General features: G+C 46.6%; 1 protein-coding gene across 1 annotated transcript; it reads right to left on the bottom strand.

The window, feature by feature from the left end:
- Positions 1 to 8,843: 8,843 nt before the first annotated feature.
- LOC128436308 (protein phosphatase 1 regulatory subunit 29) lies at positions 8,844 to 13,213 on the bottom strand. Its single transcript, XM_053418100.1, has 5 exons — positions 13,010 to 13,213; positions 12,092 to 12,241; positions 10,881 to 11,863; positions 9,855 to 10,485; positions 8,844 to 9,764 (listed from the first exon to the last, which is right to left on the bottom strand). Exons 1-5 carry the CDS (start codon positions 13,211 to 13,213, stop codon positions 8,844 to 8,846), a joined length of 2,889 nt encoding a protein of 962 aa, XP_053274075.1.
- Between the last annotated feature and the right edge of the window lie 763 nt (positions 13,214 to 13,976).

Raw genomic sequence — 13,976 nt, 5'->3', positions numbered from 1 at the left:
ACAACTGCTTTCCACTCCTCTCTTTATTTTGATGCCTCTTTTTTTATTACATCTGCAGCTTCTCTCGCCCAAAGGAGCCGAGCAGAAGCACAAAAGCATAAAAGCATTTTCCCTCAGATAATGTTCTGCAGTTGGTAATTGCCAAGCAATTGTTATTTAAGTGATGCTTCAGGAACAAGAGGTTGGCACGCTGCGGTTTCTCTCCACTGTTGTTGTATTTTAATGTGCTGCGCTTCACTCTGCTGGGACCGGATGATTCTACTGTTGTCACACAATTTGAGGATTAAATCTTTTTGTGGGTGTTTTGGGACGTTTGTTAAGTTTCCACCGTGTGGACGCGTCAACGATTTGCATCATGGGAAATGTTATTTTACCAGAACAGAGACACAAGCAAAAGGCTGAGTCTCAATAATCAGGAATGAAATTATCATCCATTCACTGTGAGTTACTGACATGCACACAGACAGCCACAGAATGTCTATAGAGATCAAACATAATAATCATCATAATAATAATAATAGGTGAATAGCACTTATCTAAACAAGGTTTCAACGGCTTCTAACCCTAAAATAAAAAGCATGTAAATAGGTAAATATATGAATAGAATCAGCAGCAGAAATGTGTATTATACTGAATCTATTATTAAACAGAGCTGTCCAATTAACTGTGTGTTTAAAAAACACTTCTCTCTTTTATTGAGGAACAAAAAGTTTCCGGTCGGATTAAAGAGTACTAAGAGAACTTTAGCTTGTTGAAAGTTTTTATAAAAGAATAAAAACTCTTATTATGGTGGAATAACTAAAACAACACACACTCCTTATCTTTAGAATCCATGTGTGTTGAGATCGGTGAATTCATATCTCGGAGCTGCAGAGCTCCCAGCCTCAGTCCGACCCAACATACAGGTGCATCGCCCACGTCTTCAGCTTCGGTGCCTTGCTCGAGGGACATTTCTGACAGTCGGCTCCGGGCCAGTCAAACCAACCTGCCTGCTGTCTTCTCTGTTTCTGTTTCTGCAGTGTTCTGTGTGTCCAGGTGATTTACACAGAGGGATTCAGCCCGGAGAGATTAGAGATGACCAACAGACCATCGAGGAGAAGAGACACTCAGATGTTTACTCTGTGGACTCACGTCAGGGTCTCATGGAACGAGATAAGCTTCTATAAAAACCCTTTTCTTTCTAGATTGTTATTTTTTTCCTCACTTTTCTTTTTCTTAGTTTTTCCTCTTCCTCTCTTTTCTCCTCTGTCCTCACTGAATCTGACCTCAGCAGACAAGTGCGATGGAATCACTGCAGTTTAAAAAGCCACAAAATCAAACCCCTCTACTTAACCCAGCTCTGTGTGTGTGTGCAGCACTTAATCTACCCGCTGCTCCCTGCTGCCGGGGCATCGAACACACCACGCTAGCTGTCAGAGTGCAAACCGACCTGCTGTGTTAATGCTAATCAGGCACCGGGGGGGGGGGGGGGGGGGGCAGAGGGGTCAGGAGTGGAGGCAGTAAACCAAGGTTAGAGGAGGGGAACTCAATCAACCGGGAGAATGAAGGGATGACGGGTACGGGTGCATTACCTCCGTGTGAGCGTGTGAAGTGCACGCATGAATAAGTGTGTTAATGTGGTACAGTGTAATACACAATACTCCTGTGTGGGTGACTAGTGTGTGGTGTGTGTAGAGGTGAGACTTCTGTGTTCGGCTGATTGTTTGCATTGTGTGTGCGTCGGAGCACAAGGCGAGTGTGTACGAAATGGGCAGTGTGTCATTACAATATACACACGCATGTGAGACAGAGCGAAAAGAGTGTGTGCGTCTTTTTTTTTGTGTGTGAGAGTGACAGCGAGCGAGCCGAACCAGCGCAGCCGCATTGTGGAGCCTGAAGACTGAAAGGCAGATTAATTAAAAAAGCTTCAGATACCAGACTCAGCCATCACTCCCCCGACAGAACAGGCTTCATAACAAAATCCCTCTAACACACACACACACACACACACACACACACACACGCACACACACACACACACACACACTATGAATGGTAGCTGGTCTCATTTTGAGGACGCACTCAAGCAGAGCTGCACTGTCAGACACAGCAGGTTGTTTGAAAGCAGATAAAATGCACACACATACATACTGTGACACACACAGACACACACACAGACACACACACACATGCCACAGGATGACACTAATTCCTGCAGCAGAGCCGGTTCAATCTTCCACTCAGACGGTCCTGCTGCTTTTTTCCGTCCTCTCCTTAAGAGGGACTGAGAAACAAGTGCTTGAAAAGGCCAGTGTTGACAAGAGCGTCAGTGTGACAGACACATTATCAGCTCCTCAACACAGCTCTCAGGGTGTGTGTGTGTAGGTGTGTGTGTGCATGTAGGTATGTGTGTGTGTGTGTGTGTAGCTGCAGACACCTAAATGTCACTGATGGTTATTATTAGTCGATTAGGAATTGTGCTCTCAGTTAATCCATCTTTCTAACGAGGTCTCTTCAAAGTGAAAGTTCTCTTTGGTTGTGTGGAAATTATAATTATGACGTGGGAATCGAACTTGTGTGGTTGCTCCGAGCTGCAGTTGTAAAGCGGGACAGATCAGAGGGACCCATGACAAATATTTGACATCCACAATATGCAGTTTCATTCCAGCACACACACACACACACACAGAGCGATAACAGAGCATGAGAACTAATACAGTAAAAAAACACAAACAGTTGAACAAATAATGCATCGATTATACAGAGAAGTAAATACACAATTTAAACAAAGGATATAATAAATCACAAGTTCAGTTCATTTCGACAGATGTTCGGTTCCGATCCGGTTGGGCACTTCTTAAAGACCATTGTAAACGTGGATAGAAAGATTCAGTCCATATTGTGTGTAGGCAGGTGTGAATACGGTGTGTTGTGTTTGTGTGGGAAAGTGTTTGTGTGTGTGTAGACTAGTTATAGTGTGGGAAGGGATATGTTGTGTGTGTGTGTTCTCACATTTCATGTCCATATAGTGTAACTCTACTCTATTCAAACACATACAGTATATTCATTGATTCACTACATTAGTGTGTGTGTGTGTGTGTGTGTGTGTGTTTGTGTGTGTGTGTGTGTGTCACAGTTGGCCACCGGTAGATTATCCTCCACTTTTGTTGTGTGTTGGTTTCACGAGGGGAACTTCCCTCGATCAAGTCTTTTCTCATTTGGTCAAACGATCGACCCACAGAGGAATCAACCTCCCGGCCTCGACGGCAGAGAGACAGACAGCTGTTTGCAGTTCAACCACAGTCCTGCTTCCTCTTTAGAGCCGGGGACACGAGCCAGGGCCCAGGTCAGCGTACCAGGGGTTCGGGGGTTGAAATAAAACTCTAAATTCTTTAAAACATAGACTGAATATCTAGGCTGACGATGAAAGTGAAGCCAAAAGCGTCTTGATTGCCCCCTGGTGGCTGGCTGCAGTATAGTTCATAAACCCAACTTTTGGGGATTTGGGAAAGATGTCACAGTGTCTTTGCTTCAAGTAAAGAAACTTAGTGAGTCCATATTAAGAAAGTTCTTTGGCCTCACACGCCCAACTACTTTTATTGTGATCCATATATCACAAAAACCAGGAAACTACAATTTGTTTATTGACTAAAACCTTATTGACAAACGGCAAGGAAACTACCAAACTAACCAAAATTATCATATTTAACAACCTTCTCTATAGATTCTGGCCTTGCTCATTGTGCTCCAGTTAAATTAGTTAGAACGAGGAGTGAGCCTTTCAAGCTCGACTCGTCACGTTGCCTCCAGCAGCTTCTGTCAATCAAATGATCCGAGTAATTAATATTCAGATTGTGGCTCCAGAGTAAAGTCGTTCATTTTCTATACATCCTGAGATGAAGGATTTGCCTTTGAGACGATGTGGTGAAGCCTCCTGCTCCTGAGTCAGAGCAGAGGTAGCAGAGACCCTGTAGCATATTTGGAATAACATGCCATCACCGTGTTGAAATTAAATATGCAAAGTAAATAATCAAATAGCTGAAAGCTCCTCTCTGAGAGCAGCTGTAATATAGTGTGCGTTCAGCCCTGGCTAGCTGTGTTCTGTACTGGGAACCAGGACTGTCCCACCCTCTCCCACTAAAGCACAAAGATACTTTTCTTCAAACTGCACCAAACTGCAGCTTCTGAAATGTATCTGATGTAAAAAGGTTTTATATTTAACCTGTTTACAGCATAAATATACTCTTCTGTTAGGTGGGGAGATAAACGTCTCCGGGAAAAGCTGGAGATTAAATCCTCAGAACATTCTGTTGAATTCTCTTCATCGCATTACGTCCGTCCCAAGAGCCTCGTTTCCTGTTCTGTTATTAAATTCCAGGAGAAGTGACAAAAAAAAAAAGTAATGCTCACAACACTGGGTCTTATGGTCCATTAACTTGTTAATGGTGATGGGTGAAGGGGCAGAAGGAAGGGGGGGGGGGGGGAGGAATGCTTCTACTTTTACTCCTGCAAGTGTGAAGCCAGCCTCTATCCTAACAATGTTTTTAATGGTTTCAGCATTAAACCCAAGTCCGTGTTTCCAATGCAAACACTGTATGGATTCAGAAAGATGAATTAAACAGGAGCCCAGAGACCCCAGTGACATTCCCAGGGAACCACCGCGAGGCCACCGTTTCTCTGCCAGAGTTTCACCCTGAGAGCAACTGCAACTCCAACGGGAGGCAATCAAGATGGCTGCTCCATTATTTTCCATGACTATTGATTTGTGTTTTTCAATAAGCCAGAACTTCAGAAAGCCTGCAAAAAACTGAAATGAGAAACCAAACTTTTGAAGCAATGAGTCCCCGAGGCAGCCGGCAGCATCGTCTGAACCAGTGTAAAAACCCCGTGAATTACACCGAGGAGTACAGAGAGTATCCCTCCAGCTCGTAGATTAATAAAACGCTTGTTGATTATGCACCAGAGCTGTTCCATCCAAAGTACCTGTTAATCACAAAGACTGTAATATTGATGTTGTGAAGCATTTCTCTGCACATCCAGAGAATGGTTTTTATTATTTGGTCTGAGCAGTTAATGCCCGTTTGCCAATTCCAAAGGACGTCTAGGATTCACAGCTCTGGACAGAAAGGGTTCAGACTCTACTCCTCGGAAACCGCCACAAGTCGCACTGTCCCAATCGTTCCCTGTTATTTCCTTGTCCTTCTCAGACCGGCAGCGATCGCTCCACAATGATTCATCATCGTTGTTAATTGGCCGGACTTGAGGGAAGACACGCGGGGGCCGTCCCTAAGGCGCAGTGTCTGTTACGCATGCCCGTCGCAGCCTGTGGATTCTGGCCCCTGAGGACTGGAGTCACTGTGAGGGGAGGCAGATCAAAAACCAAGCTGTCAACTGAGAATAACAGAGATGACTGCATCGCGTGGGGAGCAAGGGTGTTCACACAGAGAGAGAGAGGAGCAAGGCTCGGCCAGAACTGGAATGCTTTGTCAAAAGTAGACGCCCCTCAAACAGGGCAAGGGAGTCTGTCTGGAGAACAAGCCAATTAAAAAGTGTATAGATCTAAATAAAAGCATGAAGAACACTGTGATGTTGGACGGATATGAGTCATTTGCTTAGATGTAAGTCAGAGCAATTATTGGACACACTGTACACATGAATAATTGAGCTAATGTTTTCTTTAAAACTAGACAAAGGCCTCGAGGGCACATGCAGGTAACCTCAACTCGATTCCCCCCCCCATTCATCCCGATGAAGTCATTATTGTTAAAAAGCGTCCACCCCTGAATAGCCCCTGGTGCTAATCTAAAACTAATTGACTGGAGATTCCTGGGACCAAACCCAGTTGGGAGCTGCCGGTGGAATCTGAACAAAAGACCAGAGCAGAGAAGCGGGCGCTCTATAAAGATGGAGGTTGTCTAACTGAGTGCCCGGAGGGAGTTTGCTCTGTGTTATTTTTTAGTTTGGTCCCACCTGCCCAAATTAAGTTCTATTGATCTGATGGCAGAGTAATGACATGCCGTTGACATCCCATTGTGAATGCTAGTGGGGTTATTGGATTGGCTGCCACAGATGACATAGAGAGGTCAGAGGGAAAGCCATTACTCAGAATGAAGAACAATGGAACGTCAAGAGCAGAACGAGAGGGTAGTTTGGAAGGATGAAGTCAGACAGCTTAAGTAAATGGTCGGTTCACGCAAGTAGCATAAGGTATTTTTTCTCACTTAGCTTCAAGGTGTCTTTACTCTTCAGATTGTTTTTTTTGGAGGTGAGGGAAGATTTGCTTTGCTGTGCTCACCGAGCTGAAATATCTAAATTAAGTTAAAGAGAACGACTGTGTTTCCTGAAGGAACAAAATGTGATATTCACGTAAAAAGTATAATAAAGCATGCGATCTAAATAAACGTGATTATCTTGCTCGCTGACACAGAGAGAAAATCTTTACACGCCAGCCTCAGCTCGCACTTCTCACATCAAACTCCCACCTCCAAACAAAGGGTGAATTCGAGCCCTGTCAAAATGATGATATCAGGGTTAACCCAGAGGAGAAACAAATGGGAATGTATAACTATACAGGCCTGACGGACTGGTCCTTCCAAACCAATCAGACTCCAGCACAAAGAACAACACCCCGGAGGTGGTTAGCTCACCTTGTCCTGCTCATAACCTGCACAGTCACGGAGAAGCATAAATCCTCACCGTGGCTCTTCAGAGTGTTTTAGGGCCATTTCTGTCTGCAACGTTTAGAGGCAACTCCGAGAGGTGGCATGTTGTTGTGTATCTGACGAGGGAGGCCGGGGCAGGGAGAGCGATGGGTGGACGAAAGGCAGCCGTCATTAATTTCAATCAGGCTCCCAGTCTGGCAGAGTTAATAATACCAGCCCGCTCCTCTGACCTCAGACGATGATACGACATCAACCTCCACAAATTACTCATTAATTTACCCCACTCAGTTGGACAGAGGTCGCGGGCAGGGAAGAAGAAACAGAGGGGAATGAATTAATTAGACGATTTTAAAACGGGATTTATACCGTGTCAATTGAGATCTATCGGAGCGGGGGAGGAGAGGTCGGCGGTGAGGAGAGGACGAGTGGGCAGGAAGCTAAACCAAAGAGAGGCGGGTGACGCTAATATGCATGGTGTTGATGCAGGGGGAGTGCGTGTAGATAATTAACAAAGGGTTTCACAGTCATGATTATCAGTATATATGTCTCTTGTATGTTAGAACGCTCTCTGCGGCTGTCTCTCATTTCAGCAGCAGCAGCACTGAGCCTTGCCCCTGTTTGTATGAACACACAACATCAAAGGACACATGAATTCAAACCCGTCTCTAAATATAGATAAAGACAAATTAACGTAAGCCACTTTCTTGCTCTCATCGGGAAATCAGAACAGAACAGCACAGATGATGAATGTTAGAGGAACCTGTGGACTCCAACCTCCCCGAGGGCACTTTGGTCCAGAGCAGGCTCCCACCCAGAGCAGTGCAGGGTCATATATTCTGAGCAGGGAGTCTCTCCCCCGGGCCTTCACTCGCACGTACCATCCATTGTATCCCTCTGTGTTGTGCAGGTAGGGTGTGACAGCCTCGCCCCGAGCTGATCCATCTCCACCGTGTGTCCTCAACACTGGCATGTTCAAAATGAGATGCAGCTACAGTGAAACCTCCAACCTGCTCTCAAGCTGTCTTTCTGACCAAATGTGATTACTGGGTCCTTTAATATAGAAGCCTGTCTAACCATCAACCCCCCCCCCCCCCACGCCCCCCTTAAGTGATTTCTGCATGACTTACACTATTGAAATGTAAATGTCCTACAATGTGTCCTCTGTTATCAAAAGAAATATGCTACACAAGTAAATAAGAAATTGGCTCAAAGAAAAAAAAAGAAGCAAGTCTTAAAAGTGTTTACTTCATGCCATTGAAACGGACCAGGCCAAATATACACATTTATACACGCACACACACACACAAACACACACAGACACACACATACATGCAACTTCCCGAATGGTTTGTTATCTATATGCAAAGCATCTCCACTAAGCTAGCCACTCTGCTACTGCGGAGGAGCCTGAGAATTGTGAAGGACTCGGCCCTTCCCAGTCTCTCCCACATACCCACGCACCACTGAACATGTGTACTTGGGTGTTTCGAATCGATAAGCATGTTCAACACACAGCATCCCCGACCTGTTCTTATGCTGACTAATTGCCAGGAAGAACAATTAGTCAGATAAGTATCTTTTAATGTCCTCCCCAAAGTGGGAGATTTCCGGCTATTCTGAAACAAATGCACCTAATTCCTCATCCTACTCCCTCATCATCTCCCTAAATGATGCTTCTGTAGGGGAGCAGGTGTTGGCGGTGCCGTGGAATGATTGTTTTGTGAATGGTGGTTTGATGGGATTAGAGAAAAGAGGGATGGGGCTTAAGTCATGAATGGGGCTGCTTCTGGTGAGATAGCTGAGCTACAGTGTGCCAGTAATGAGGTAGAAGACACTTGCTTATCACCACCTCTTGCTTTGCTCATGGTGGGTTTTTAGTGGGTGTGTGGACGCCTGCGAGGACCAAAGTGCCCAGTATGAGGCAGTCTGGTGAACAGTTTGATTCTTGTTAAGTATCATTCAGTATTGTGCTGCAAACAGCCGACCTCTGAAACTACCTCTTAAAATGTCAATGAATTATCATAGAATCAACTCCCAAAAAATCCCCCAGAGAAACCGTCCTCAACTCTAGATCCAGCAGATCCATGTCAGCGGACACCTCAGAGGAAATATAATCTGTCTTGCTACATTAAAATCTGTTCCTCTTAATAGTCTGCTGTCCATCTTCACAATTCCCCTTGTGGCATTTGACTATGCTTCAGCTCACAGCTTCTGCTGGGCAGAAACCCCCTTCCAGTAGTCCAAGATATCATGAAGGTCCTCGTCCTTAGCAAACTGCACCTTCTTACGCAGAGCATGGCCTGCGGCTATGTAGGATGCCTCCTCTCTGGGGTTTTTCTTGTAAGGCCGGAATCGCTCCCAGATCCGCAGTGTGCTCTCAGATGAATACTCGGGACTAGAGGAGTATCCAGAGTTGTAGTGGTGGTGACGAGCGGGTGAGAGCTGGGAGTAGGCGGCCGTGGCCTCCCTCTTGTTGCGCCCCAGTGGCTTGAGAAATGAGGCCTTTTGGGTCGGAGAGGGGGATTCGCTGCCGCCCTCATAGTAGAGTGCCGGGAAGGAGTGGCGGTGCTCAGAGCCATGGTAGTCTGGCTGAACCTCCAAGTGGTGCTGCTGGTGTCCAGGGACCACAACCCCACCTCCGCCCCCGTTATTACACCCCATCCCGCCCCCATTCAAGCTCACCCCACCACCATTTAGGTTTCCCATCCCATTCCCGTTGCAGCCCCCACCTCCTCCGCCTCCTCCATTTCCACCTCCTCCGACACAGCCCACAGGACTTCCCTTCTCTGTTGGGTACTTGGGAGGGTCGCAACGCTGCTCAGCGATATCCACACCGTAAACCCTGGGGTTCTTCCCAGATCCCGCAGACGAGGCACCACAACGGTTCTTCACCACAGCGGTGTCAGCACTCAATTGCCTCTGAAGGGGCCGCACTGCATTGGCTGGGGGTGGATCACGGTAAGGGGGGGAAAGGAAACCCCCTCCACTGATTCCCGGGCGCTCAGACAGGGGCATAACCAAGGGTACTGGGGCCATAGAGGGTGGATGAGGCTGTTGATGCAGCTGAGTATGTTGCTGAGGATGCTGCTGAGGATGTTGCTGAGGGTGGACCTGAGGATGAACCTGAGGGTGAGGCAGAGGGTGAGGCAGTTGGTGAGGCAGGGGGTGAGGATGAGGCTGAGAATGTTGCTGGGGGTGAGACTTTGGATGCACCTTCGGCGAGGAGGCCATGATCTGATCTCCAGGGTGACCTGGAGAGAGGGGCAAGAGGTTGCGGGGGAGGGACACAATGGAAGCTGGAGGCTGGGAGAGGGACAGAGAGTTGTCAGCTGTGGTCACAACGTTGGCACAAGCATCCAGCTTCAGGGCATCGATGCAGTTGTTGATGATCTGGTTCACCTTGTCTACCTCCTTAGCGATGGTGGAGATCTCTGATGCTGAGCCATGACCATCATCATCAGAGTCCTCCCCAGCCTCTCTCCCATTCTCACCCCCACTTCGCACATCCATAGCTACGTCCCCTCCAAGGTTTACTCCTCCAACTGACACCCCTCCCTCCCTGCCTTCCCCTGCCACTCCCGTCGTCCTCACATCCATGTAGTTTCCCTTGCCGCCCATTGCCTCGGTAAAGGCAGTGGCCATTTTTTCCACCTGTGGCAAGGTGGAGAGGCGGGAAGAGCTGGTGTTGGCCGAGCCGTGCAGCATGCCGGTGCTGGAGGAGGTAGACTGGGGCAGCTTGCCTCCTGCCCCTCCTGTATGATGGTGCTGGTGGTGAGCTTGCTCCTGGAGACGCTGCATGGCGCCTGGGTCATTGGTCACTGCTGCAGCCGCCTCTGGACCGTACCTGAAGAATGACAGATTCACTTTTGAATAAACTATTCATCTGAATTCATCATCAGAGTCATTTTGTGTAAACTCACTATCCTAAAGTTTGTTAGACGTAACGCTTCATAGTAGAGCAAGTAAATAAAGTCTGAAAACCTGAACATATCCTCAATCATGACAAAGTTTATTCTTCTCTTATACTGGAATAGTAGAAATGAGGCTTTTAAGAATTCAACACAATCAATCAGTTAATTAAGACGGTGAAATCAATCATATCAAATGGACACACTTAGGAGTTCCTGCTGTTGCCAAAACATCCCAGATATGGTTACTGTGCCAATTCAAAAATAAACATTAATAAAAAACCTCCATAACATGGTGCGTTCGACAAACATTGACAAAATTGTGACGTACCTCATCTCCAAAATGGTTTTCTTGACACTTATAGCTTTGTCCTTCTCTTCCTGGATACGTCTTCGTCTGAGACAGTAATAGACCACTCCAAGGACAATGACCATGCCAAAGAGACATCCCAGGATGGTCATGATGTAGTGGGTGGTTGTAGATGGATTCGTATGCTGGTCCTCTGGTCCCATAGCTCGGGTGGTAAAGGACAGACAGGTGTGGTTGTAGTGCTGAGATTTGCTCATAGAAGCCACACAAAATGTGTAGTTGCTGTGTGGTTTCAGTTTGTCCAAAGTGATCAGCTCCTTCTTCTTTTTCAGGGGCATTTTGTCCTTAACAAAAGTGATGTTGTACTGGGAAAGTATGTACATCTTACTGTATGGTCGTGGGATTTGCACCAGCAGTGAAGCTGTGTAGAGGGAGACGGTTTGAAGCTTCATAGAAATCTGATGGTTGTTGGTTGGGTCCGCAGTGGTAAAGTCCTGGTGGTAAAGTCCTTGGTCTGGGTTGTCGAAACCCATCCCTGAACCATCTTGTTCCGGTATCTGAGAGGTCATCCCGATCGCGCCTTCATGACACTTGGACACGAGCTTGAAGAGGGCGCTTCTTCCTTGGCCGGGCATCGGGCTCAGAAGTGGATATCCGTTCATTTCTGGAGGGGTTTCGCACTGGAGGCGGTCATAGGTGTGGGTGACATTGTTAAACGCCTCCAGCCAGGAGAGAAAGCTGAAGAGTTCACAGCCACAGTGGAACGGGTTGGCTGCCAGTTCACACACCATCAGCCGGTTGAGCACGGTGAAGGTAGACGGGTCAAGACGGGCCAACTTATTGGAGGATAAGTCCAGGCTGTTGAGGCTGGGGCACTCCCAGAAGGCATTGGTGGAAATGACCTCAATGAGGTTGTGTTGCAAGAAGAGGCACTGCATTCGACCCAGACCCCTCAGCATGCCCTCAGTTAGGTTGGTCATCTTGTTGTAGCCCAGCTGGAGAACCTGAGACAGAATGAGACGTGATGGACGAGACGTATTCATCAAGATAGATACATATTAGTTCTGTGCAAGCTTTGCTTATTTACAAAAAAACCTTTACAACAATCGTGACATAGAGGGAAGATTGACATTGGGACATTTCTGGCCTTTAAACAGATATTTAAGTAAGCATTCTTTTTAATATAGATACAAAGAAGCATAAAGCACTGAGTTGTTATGTAGTCTTCAGACCTGTAGGTTGGCCTGTCCAGCAAAGGCCCCGTCCTCGATGTAGCTGATGTCATTCTTGGTCAGATTGAGGTCAGTGAGGTTTGTGAAGCGATACATGGAGTTGAAGAGCACAGCCTTCAGTTTGTTCTCGTTCAGCCTCAGGTCATGAACCTGGGGACACAAAGGAGGAAAAGGACTTTACAGGTGATGCCTTGAATCGGGCAGCCACAGAGCAGGACTCACACTCTGGTTCCCAAACAGCAGCAGAGAGAATACAGCACCTCCAAACAGTTTGATGTATAATGAGTGAGATCTTCCCCCCAATTTATACATCTGAACAAAATGTGTTCTGGGTTTATCAAAGCCCGCTGAGCGTCCCTTCTGAGAGCGGAATGCAGTTTCCATTGGGTGTGTTTACAAAAACGTTTTTTTAAGTTTTCCCATTTTAAATGATTCATGCAGCAAATTTCAGACGGTTCCACTGATTGAAACACAACATCAAGTCACATGAATAGCATTAGCACAAAGCGTTAGCTGATTAAACTTGTTCGAGCATGTTGGCGTTGGGGAATTTGAGGATTCATTACATGTAGACTCATCTCGAGGGTGAAGTTATGATCACGTAGGCTCCATTAATGGTATCATGTGACATCTGCTTTTTGATTAATACGCAATTTACATTTTCATTATCTATAGAGGATAGAATTTTACCATTAATATTTCATTGTCCTCATTGTCTGTTTTACCACAATCAACCCAGAATCACAATAAACCATAAGGACTATATATTGCCTGAGTAAAGTATTCGATTCCCTCGCAGCTTTGAAGAAGTCAGTGTCCTGAGTAATGGTGTGAGCTCTTTAGCTGACACCATCACAGTGGGAGTGTGTGAAGGCGTTTACAGAGGTGGCTATGGTGGATAGATGGGTTCATACTGACCGTGCTGTTAATGTGCTGGGGGATGGTCTCATATGGAGGCTGGTTCTGACTGCAGATAGCCAGCCACACGTAGCCTTTATCCCCCTCTATCAGCCAGCAGTCGCCTTTCACCACGCCGGGCAGGTGGAGGAACAGCAGGGCAGGGAGCAGGAGGTGGGGGAGCAGGGCGGGAAGGAGGGAGGATACACGGAGTCGGCTGGTCATGGTTTGGATCGGGAACGTTAGACGTCGCCTCAGTAGAAAGGAGGAAGAGGAGGAGGAGAGAGGAGTCGAGGGGAGGAGGGCGGTGAGCAGCGGTTTTAGATCGGGACGATAGGAGCAGAGAGAAAGGTAAACGGACGGGCGTCTTCACGCAGATTAGAGCTGAGCTTGCACCATGGTGGCAAATCCAGTCCCCATTTTAGGTGTTCCAGGTCAACGGGTTTTGGAGACTGTCACCCCAGCTGCTACTCATGGCCTCCGACAACCACACGTCCCACAGAGGAGGAAGATTCCGTCTCAGAGAAATCCAGAAGGTCTAGAGAGAGAGAGAGAGCGAGAGAGAGAGAGAGAGAGAGAGGAGGCTAACATTAATGTTGAAGATGACAAAACGATTAAAGAAGTTACGTCACGTATCCGCTAGATGGCTTTGGAAGTAATTGAGTTTTAGTCTCATTTCTAAAAAGCGCTGCGTACGAAAAGGTATAAGATTCTAATTCCCATGCAAACCCGATCCCTTCAAGGAAATGCACCACAGAAATAAATCCATTAACTGACATTATTATTTATTTAAGTCTTAATAAAGCCCGGAGAAATACATTCTGACTGTTCAAATGAGGCCGTGTGGTTTTTTTTAATGTTCTGTAATTATTCACGATCATGAAAATAATGGCCTCGCTTCTGCTCACATTAGCATATGATGCTCCAATAAAAATGGAAATTGTCAATCGTATGAAAGAAACGCTGCTTTCCTTTAAGAGTTTATTCT

Source organism: Pleuronectes platessa, unplaced genomic scaffold (assembly GCF_947347685.1).
Source record: "Pleuronectes platessa unplaced genomic scaffold, fPlePla1.1 scaffold_311, whole genome shotgun sequence".
Classification (NCBI taxonomy): Eukaryota; Metazoa; Chordata; class Actinopteri; order Pleuronectiformes; family Pleuronectidae; genus Pleuronectes; species Pleuronectes platessa.
This window is presented reverse-complemented; position numbering and strand designations above follow the sequence as displayed.

Excerpts from the sequence above, each read along its gene's own strand:
- LOC128436308 (XM_053418100.1), bottom strand. The coding sequence starts at position 13,213 with ATGACCAGCCGACTCCGTGTATCCTCCCTCCTTCCCGCCCTGCTCCCC. Across the intron at positions 12,242-13,009 it reads CCCAGCACATTAACAGCACG|GTTCATGACCTGAGGCTGAA; the intron begins GTCAGTATGAAC and ends TTGTGTCCCCAG. Across the intron at positions 9,765-9,854 it reads TCATGGCCTCCTCGCCGAAG|GTTCATCCTCAGGTCCACCC; the intron begins GTGCATCCAAAG and ends CCTCACCCTCAG.